Source organism: Trichechus manatus, unplaced genomic scaffold (genome assembly GCF_000243295.1).
Source record: "Trichechus manatus latirostris isolate Lorelei unplaced genomic scaffold, TriManLat1.0 scaffold00216, whole genome shotgun sequence".
Classification (NCBI taxonomy): Eukaryota; Metazoa; Chordata; class Mammalia; order Sirenia; family Trichechidae; genus Trichechus; species Trichechus manatus.
The window spans coordinates 2,010,640-2,019,276 of record NW_004444152.1 but is presented as its reverse complement, the minus strand read 5'-3'; the positions used below and the strand labels follow the sequence as shown (position 1 = coordinate 2,019,276).

The following is an 8,637-nucleotide window of genomic DNA, read 5'->3' as shown; positions in this document are numbered from 1 at the left end:
AAATCAAGGACTCCAGTGTCCATCCCCACCCCCTGAGGCCACAGGAATCTATGCCACTGACCCCTTCAGCACCCAGGACTCCTCCTGGCCCCAGCACGATTACCTGGGAGGAGACCTGGCCAAGCCAGGGCAGAGGTGAAGGAATCCTGGCAGGGCTGGGTAGCCAGGATGCCAGGGGCTTGGCAGGGAGAAACCAGCCTGGCAGCAAGTCAGAGCAGGAGAAGCTATTGCAGGTGTCCAAGCTCAGCTCCGCATTCGGATGATGGGGAGCTCCAGAAGCATCCTGCTCTGCCTCTTTGGGGCTGCGCTCTGCCTGACAGGTACCAGGACTTCTACATCCACAGGGAGGAAGGACCTGGGGTCCTGGGCTTCTGGGTCTGAGGGAGGAGGGGGCTGAAGACTGTGTCCTCGTCATTTCTTTTCCCCTCATCTGCTCTTCCCCCATCAGTCATCCTCTCCGGCGCCTCTCTTTCTACCACTTAGCCTTCCTCATCCTCCTTGCTCCTGATCCTATTCAAGGGTACTTCTAGGAAGCTATGGGGTCTGTTTCCAGAACTGGCAGGAGCCCTGGTAGCCCAGTGGTTAAGTACTATGGCTGCTATCCAAAGGTCTGCAGTTCGAATGCACCAGCCACTCCTTGGAAACCCTGTGGGCAGTTCTACTCTGTCCTATAGGGTCACTATGAGTCAGAATTGACTGGAAAGCAACAGGTTTTGTTTTGTTTTGTTTTTTGGCTTTGGCAGGAACCTTGGTCTCCTCCTCAGGCAAACACCCCATACCCCACCTTTGAGCAAGGACAGGGACACACTCAGGACAGAACTGAAGTGGCTACAGAGTCGGAAGGAGAGAAGTGAGAAGGAGGCCAGGCCTGCACACAACCGAACTGGCATGTTTCTTAGTTATGTGGCGCTGCTATAAGAGAAATACCACATGTGGGTGGCTTTGACAAACAGAAATTTATTTTCTCAGTTTAGGAAGCTAGAAGTCAGAATGCAGAGCAGTGGCTCGAGGTGAAGTCTTTCTCTGTCGGCTCTGGAGGAAGGTCCTTGTCTCTTCACTTTCTGCTTCCTGGTTTCTACAAGATCTCTGTGTCTTGTCATCTCTCTTCCTCAGTCTCTGCTTCTAGCTTGTGTTTAATCTCTTTTATATCTCAAAAGAGATTGACTCAAGATACACCCTACATTAATCCCGCCTCTTTAACATAACAAACACAACCCATTCCCAAATGAGATCATAACCATGGGCATAGAGGTTAGGATTTCCAATATATATTTTGGGGGACACAATTCAATCCATAACAGCGTGTGACTGTTAGTCCATATGAGGGTGCTTGACTTCTGTGTGTATCCATGTGTCAGTGTGTCTTTTGGGGTGTCTGTGCTTGTGTGCTTTTCTCTGCACCAGGCTTCAACACCTGGGTGTCTGAACAAATGCTTTTGCGGGTCTGGTCATCTCTGAGCTTCACTGTGTTTGTAAAAGAAACGTGTATAATTTTACGTATCTGAGTTACTCTGTGTTTGTGCATCTCTGTGACTTGTGGGTTTGTATTTCTTTCTTTCTGTGTATATGTTTTCAGGCACTTCAATGTCTGTTTGTCTCTGCGTATCTATGCTGCACGTCTCTGTGTGTTGAATCAATATGTGATTTTAAATGGCATGTTTTGGGTTTTTTAAATGTAATACGTTATTGTGCTTTCAGTGAAGGCTTGCACAGCAATTTAGACTCCCATTCAACAATTTCTACACAAGTTGTTCAGTGACATTGGTTACATTCTTCCCAATGCGTGAACCTTCTCATTATTTCTGTTCTGATCGTTCTGTTTCCATTAATCTAGTTTCCCTGTCCCCTTACATTCTCATTTTTGCTTTAAGGCAATTGTTGACCAAGCCCAAGCCCCTTGCCATTGAGTCAACTCTAACTCATAGGGACCCTATCGGACAGAGTAGAACTGCCCCATAGGGTTTCCAAGAAGCGGCTGGAGGATTCGAACTGTTAGCAGTCGTAACTCTTCTGCGCCACCAGGGCTCCAATTGTTGATCATTTGGTCCCACACAGGTGATTATTTCAAGGAGCACAGTACTCACAGGTGATAATTTGTTACTTTGTGAGCCAATTTGTTATTTAGCTACAAGGTGACCTCGGGTTAGTTTTGATTCAGAGTTTGAAGGGTATCTCAGGGCAATAGTCTCGGGGAGTCCTCCAGTCTCAACCAGTCTAGTAAGTCTGATTTTATTTTTAGGAATTTGAGGTTCTGTTCCACATTTTTCTCCCATTCTATCAGGGTGCATCTATTGTGTAAAGCATATGTTTTTGTGGGTCTCATTTTTGTGTATCCCTAATTTTACGTAATTGTGTCTCTCTCTCTTTATTTGTGGGTCTGTGATTCTTGGGTCTGTGTTTGTCTGTCTCTCTGTGGGTATGATTTCATGTGTTTCCTGGGTCTGTCTGTGTGGTTATTGTTTCTGTATACACATGTTTGTGTGTGTGTGTGTGTGATTTTGCATGTGTGAGATACTGTGCCTGGTTTGCAGGGTTTGTATTGGAGGATCTGTGTGTGTACTTGTTTCCTGTGTAAATGTAGAACTCTGTACACAGGTGTTCAAGCCATTCTGTATACATTTGCCAAATTTGCATGAACCTGTGTCAATTTTGTTGTTTTGTGTTTATGTCTGCATTGAAGTGCTTTGTGCGGTATCTGTGGGTCTGATTGTACATGTGTATTTGTAGGTACAAGATTTCAGATCATTCTGTTTGTTTTCCATAAGTGGTTTTTTAGTTCTGTCAATCAACATGTCCACTCGGGCTTTTCTGGGGCTATGTACGTTGTGAGTTTAGCTGGGGAGGGGTGGACAGAGCAGGAGTGAGTCACCTCCTCCCTTGCCTAAATCTTGGAAGGCTCCCAGGAAGAGGACAGAGATCTGGAACAGCCTGAAGAGAAGAAACTGGAGTGTCAGGTGCAGAGAGCACCTCACCCTGCCGTGAGGTCAGAATCAACCTTGACCAGCTGTAGCAGCCGACCCTGGTCCTTGCAAGGCAACCAGGCCTGGCTCCCTTCAGCACAGAATGGCTAAGTTATCCTCATTAGCAGGGTGGAGCCCCGAGTTCCTGTGACAGGCTCCCCCCCAACCCTGCTCCCCTGCTAACCCATCATGCACCTCTCCTCAGAGTCCCAAGCCCTCCAATGCTACAGCTTTGAACACATCTACTCGGGCCCCTTTGACCTCAGCGGCAAGCAGCTCCTCACAGTCTCCTGTTCCGGCAGATGCTTTGAGGCTGTCAGCTCCCTCAGCACGGGTGAGCAAGCGGAGCAGGGTGTGAGGAAGAGGAAAGGATGAGGGACAGGGATGATGCATGAGAGAGAGAGAGAGAGAGAGAAGGGGAAGAGAGAAGGGGTTAGAGAGGAATATGGTAGAAGACCAAGAGGGGGATAAGAACAGAGCAATGGGAAGGTGGAGGAGAGATGAGAGGAAACCAAATGGTTTGCGCACGGCTGCTAACCTGAAGGTTGGCGGTTGGGACCCACCCAGTGGGCTCCGCAGAAGAAAGGCCTGGCAATCTGCTTCCGTCAAGATTACAGCCAAGAAAACCCTATGCAGCAGTTCTACTCTGTAACACACAGGGTTGCCATGAGTGGGTTCCCCCCACCACCACTAGATGGCAGCTAACAGCAACAAAGGGAGAAAAAGAACAGAGGGACCAGAGATAAGGGAGGGAGAAGACAAAGGAGAACCGAGGAAGAAGAGACGAGACAGGAAACGAGAGGAGGAAGGGGGAGGGAGAGGACAATAGGGAGAGGAAGGTGGGAGCGAGAGTGGCGTTAGAAAGGTAGAGAGGGAGGGACAGGAGACAGAGGAAGAAGTTAGTGAGAAAGAGGCAGAGGGGAGAAAATTGAGACCAGAGGGTTGAGGAGAAGAGGTAAAGACGGAGAGACGGAAGGGTGGGGAGGAGGAAGCGGGCTGGGGAGGAGGCAACAGCCCGACCCCATCCCCGCCTGTCCGCAGGGTATCGCTCCTCCGTGACACTGGTAAAGAAGGGCTGCTGGACGGGCTCGCCTAACGGCCAGATGGAGGTGAACCAAGACTCGCTGCCGCCCGACTTCTCGCTGGTGCGCGGCTGCGCCACCCATCTGTGCAACGTTGACATCATGAACCACGACAGCATCCCCAACCTGAGCCCAGGTACAAGGGAGGGCGGGGCCGGGCGTGGGCGGGGCGATGAGGGGCTGGGAGGGGCCTGCTCCTGGCGGGGCGGGGCCTCCGAGCCCCCACAGCCAGCCAGGCGGGCGCCCTGCTGCAGTGCGCAACCCACACGTCCGAACTGGGACCCGTATGTGAGTGTGCGTCTACGCTCTTGCCAGCGCCCGACCCGCCATTACTCAGCGGCACCGAGTGCTACGCCTGCGTGGGGATCTCGCCGGAGGACTGTGCTCCCAACAAGTCCCGGCGGGTCCAATGTCACCAGAAGGAGAGCGTCTGCTTCCAGGGCAATGGCCAAATGACCATCGGTGAGGGGCTGGGCAGGGGGAGGGCCTGGGCTAGGATGTGGAGGCAAGGCAGGTCTGAGGGGTGAGGCACGGGAGACATGGCCTTTTTCTGAGAGGGTTGGCATGGGTCTGGTCTGAGGGAGGAGACAGGGCCTTGACCTGGGAGGAGGCTAGGCCTAGTCTGATCGAGGAAGCAAGATTCTGGCCTAAGGTGGGAGACATGAAGGAAGTCTGAGGACCGAGGCATAGTCCTGGGCTCCCTCAGCTGTGACCCCTTCCCCTCTCCCCCAGCCAATTTCTCAGTCCCTGTGTACATCAGAACCTGCCACCGGCCCTCCTGCACCGTCATGGGTACCACCAGCCCCTGGTCGGACATCGACCTCCAGGGCTTCTGCTGCAAGGGCAACCTCTGCAACCGGGACTCCGTCTTTGAGCTCTTCACCTCTGCAGCCGCCACTCCCCAGGCGCCCCACTTTGTGGTCCTGCTGCTAACGCTTCCCCTGCTGGTGGGCGCTCTGGGAGGACCTCTCTGGCTCTCCTCATAGACAGCCCCTCCAGAAGCCTCCTCAGCAGGAAGCTGGGGATCGGGTACAGGCCCTCCTCTCCTCACTGCTCCCAGCCAGTAACACGGCTCACTTGAAAATGATGTCAAAACAAGGGTTGTTCTCCTGTCTCTCTGGTGATGACCCTCTAACTTTCTCTGTCCCTCCTGCTTCCCTACCGCGGCCCTGCCTCTACCTGGTCAGCAGGCCTGGGAGAAAGTGGGCAAGGTCACTAGTGGCCTAGGTTGGGGAGAAACATCCATGTCCTGCCCCACATGAGAACAATCGTGATGATACCTGGTCCCTACTGAGCACCACTAAGCACTCTCCCGGCACCCCCTCAACACGCATGACTTCCTGTGCTCTTCCTCCAGAGCCTAGCAACAGCTCTAGGAGGGAGCTACAATGATGCCATTATTAGTGTCATCATGAGAGGCAATATAGCCTCAGTTAGGAGTCCAGACTCTGGAGCTAGACTCCCAGGGTTCGAATCCTGGTTCTCCCACTAAGCCTGGGAGTGACCTTGGGCAAGTTACTCAACCTCTCTGTGCCTCAGTTTCCTTACCTGGTTAGGGTGGAGATGATCATTAAGCCTTTAATAATAACAAGAGCTACTTCACAGTGGTTGTGGTGAGGATTTGAGGAGATGAACGTGTAGTGTCTGGGGCACAGCAGTCACTCAGAGTAAAGGGGCTGTTGTAATCTCCATGTTCCAAATGAGCAAATTGAGACTTAGGGAGGTGAAGGCACTCACTTGAGCTCATGTATCTTAGTGAATCCCAGCCTTGTGTTCTGAATCTCTGCAACCCCACCTCTCAGACATGCCACCTCCCAAACATGTGGATGGTGATTAACTTGACAGAAAAACACTCAAGGCAGAGCTGAGCCAGGCAAAACCCTCCAGCTTGTGGAGATCAGGGAAGACTTCCTGGAAGAAGTAAACCCTGAGAAAAATCCTAAAGGGTAAATAGGTGTTGTCCGAGAGATGCAGCAGTAAGGGCATTCTAGGTGGAGACAGCCTGAACAAAGGTGGGAAGAAACACAGTGTGTGTAGGACAATTATATGATCTCTGTTTTGTTGATTCATCCTAAATTATCCAAATGATGTTCACATTTTTATTATCTATGTTCTGGTTGAATGGACTTAAATTTCCCTGTCATTTCATTTTGCCTATCCTTTCACACACATCTTTTCATAACCTTGATCTGTGTTCATCTGTTTGAATATTTAACCATTTCTCACTACCCATTCAACAACTTACCTGTTCTTCTAGTTGCAATGTATAAGAAATATCTGGTTTTGATGGGGGGAAAAGGCAATGGAGAAGTAGGATGGATTCTATTGACAAAATTTTGATTTCCAAACACCAGGACCAACCACCACTAACAATAATCCCTATTGTAAAATAATGAGAAAGAAAAGGTGAGAGAGAAAAGAAATTAGTAGATGAATAGAGAGAAAGTAGAAGAAAAAGAGAGAAAGGAAGAGAGAGAGAGGAAGGAAGGGAGGGGTGAAGGAAAGAAGGGAAGAAAGGAAGAGCAAAGAAGAAAATATGCATAGCTGTAAATAGTCCTATTTCTGTAATTGATCACAAGGACATAGTTGATATGTAGAAATTCCTTCTTCCATTACTCACTCCATGTTTCCTTTGCCCTAAGCTGGCTGGCATTTCTTTACCTGGCGTAAGCCAAACCTTCATTCCTGAAGGGCCTGAATCCTCAGTAGTCCTGTCTTTTTTTTTTGGATGCTTTTGCTACGGACACAAATTCTAAGAGGAATCCAGTGAATGCCTTGTGTTCTAGACATAACCTTCCTTGGCCCCACTTTGTAACAGTAACGCAATTTCCCTTTGGCAATTGAGATCAATAACACCATCAAATAGAATAATCCTCTTCCTTGCCCCTTGGTTCAGTGGCCTGAGGAGCCCGAAACCACCAGGTGGCTGTCCCATCTTTCAATTCAGTGGAACCACTACTATATCCCCTGGTGGAAGCATTGTTTTCTTGAGAACTGTGATAGTTAATGTTATGTGTCAACTTGGCTAGGCCGTGATTCTCAGTATTATGTAATTATCCTCCATTTTGTGATCTGATGTAATTGTCCTCCATTTTGTGATATAATGTAATCATCTCTGTGATGTGATCTGATGTGATCAGCCAATCAGTTGTAAAGGGAGTTTCCCTGGGGGTGTGGCCTGCACCCAATATATAGATGGATATTCTGGCAAAGCTCACTTGCTTGCTCTGGATCCTGCTTCTGGTCATCAGCGTCTGACCTCCAGTTCTTGGGATTTGAGCCAGCAGCCTATTGCCTGACCTGCCAACTTTGGGATTCGCTGGCTTCCACAGCCCTGTGAGTTGGGAGCTTGCCATCTGACCTACTGATTCTGGATTTGTCAGTCCCTGCAGCCACATGAGTCAGGAGAAGCCTCCAGCTGATGCCTGACCCATGGACTTTGGGACTTGTCAGCCTCCACAACAGAGTGATCCATTTCCTTGAGATAAATCTCTCTTCATATATACATACAGGCATACCTCAGATATTGGGGGTTCAGTTCCAGGCCACTGCAATCAAGCAAATATCACAATAATGCGAGTCACACGAATATTTTAGTTTCCCAGTGCATATAAAAGTAATGTTTACACTATACTGTATTCTAAGTGTGCAATAGCATTATGTCTAAAAAATCAATGCTCATACCATAATTAAAAAGTACTTTATTGCTAAAAAATGCTAACCATCATCTGCGCCTTCAGTGAGTCGTAATCTTTTTGCTAGTGAAGGGTCTTACCTAGATGTTAATGGCTGCTGACTGATCAGGGTGGTGGTTGCTGAAAGTTGGGGTGGCTGTGACAATGTCTTAAAATAAGACAACAAAGAAGTTTGTCGCATCGATTGATTCTTCCTTTCATGAAAGTTTTCTCTGTAGCATGCAACGCTGTCTGATAGCATTTTATTCACAGTAGAACTTTTCAAAATTGGAGTGAAGCCTCTCAAACTCTGCCTCTGCTTTATCAACTAAGTTTATGTAATACCCTAAATCCTTTGTTGTCATTTCAACAATGTTCACAGCATCTTCACCAGGAGTAGATTCTATCTCAAGAAACCACTTTCTTTGTTCATCCATAAGAATCAGCTCCTCATCCGTTAAAGTTTTATCATGAGATTGCAGCAATTCAGTTACATCTCCAGGCTCCACTTCTAATTCTATTTCTCTTGCTGTTTCCATCACATCTGCAGTTACTTCCTCCACTGAAGTCCTGAACCCCTCAAAGTCACCCATGAGGGTTGGAATCAACTTCTTCCAAATTCCTGTTAATGTTGATATTTTGACCTCCTCACATGAATCACTAATGTTCTTAATGGTATCTAGAATGGTGAATCTTTTCCAGAAAGTTTGCAATTTACTTTGCCCAGATCCATCAGAGGAATCGGAGCCCTGGTGGTGCAGTGGTTAAGAACTCGGCTGCTAAACAAAAGGTCAGCAGTTCAAATCCACCAGCCACTCCTTGGAAACTCTATGGGGCAGTTCTACTCTGTCCTCCAGGGTTGCTATGAGTCAGAATTCACTCAACTGCAATGGGTTTATCAGAGGAATCACTATCTATCGC

At 48.5% G+C, this 8,637-nt stretch overlaps 1 protein-coding gene across 1 annotated transcript; it reads left to right on the top strand.

Annotated features, from left to right (window-relative positions):
* Positions 1 to 262: 262 nt before the first annotated feature.
* Positions 263 to 5,028, top strand: LYPD5 (LY6/PLAUR domain containing 5). The gene is made up of 5 exons (XM_004388779.1): positions 263 to 345; positions 3,167 to 3,294; positions 4,002 to 4,178; positions 4,358 to 4,504; positions 4,775 to 5,028. Exons 1-5 carry the CDS (start codon positions 263 to 265, stop codon positions 5,026 to 5,028), a joined length of 789 nt encoding a protein of 262 aa, XP_004388836.1.
* Positions 5,029 to 8,637: the final 3,609 nt, after the last annotated feature.

Excerpts from the sequence above, each read along its gene's own strand:
- LYPD5 (XM_004388779.1), top strand. The coding sequence starts at position 263 with ATGGGGAGCTCCAGAAGCATCCTGCTCTGCCTCTTTGGGGCTGCGCTC. Across the intron at positions 3,295-4,001 it reads TGTCAGCTCCCTCAGCACGG|GGTATCGCTCCTCCGTGACA; the intron begins GTGAGCAAGCGG and ends GCCTGTCCGCAG. Across the intron at positions 4,179-4,357 it reads CATCCCCAACCTGAGCCCAG|CGCCCGACCCGCCATTACTC; the intron begins GTACAAGGGAGG and ends CGCTCTTGCCAG.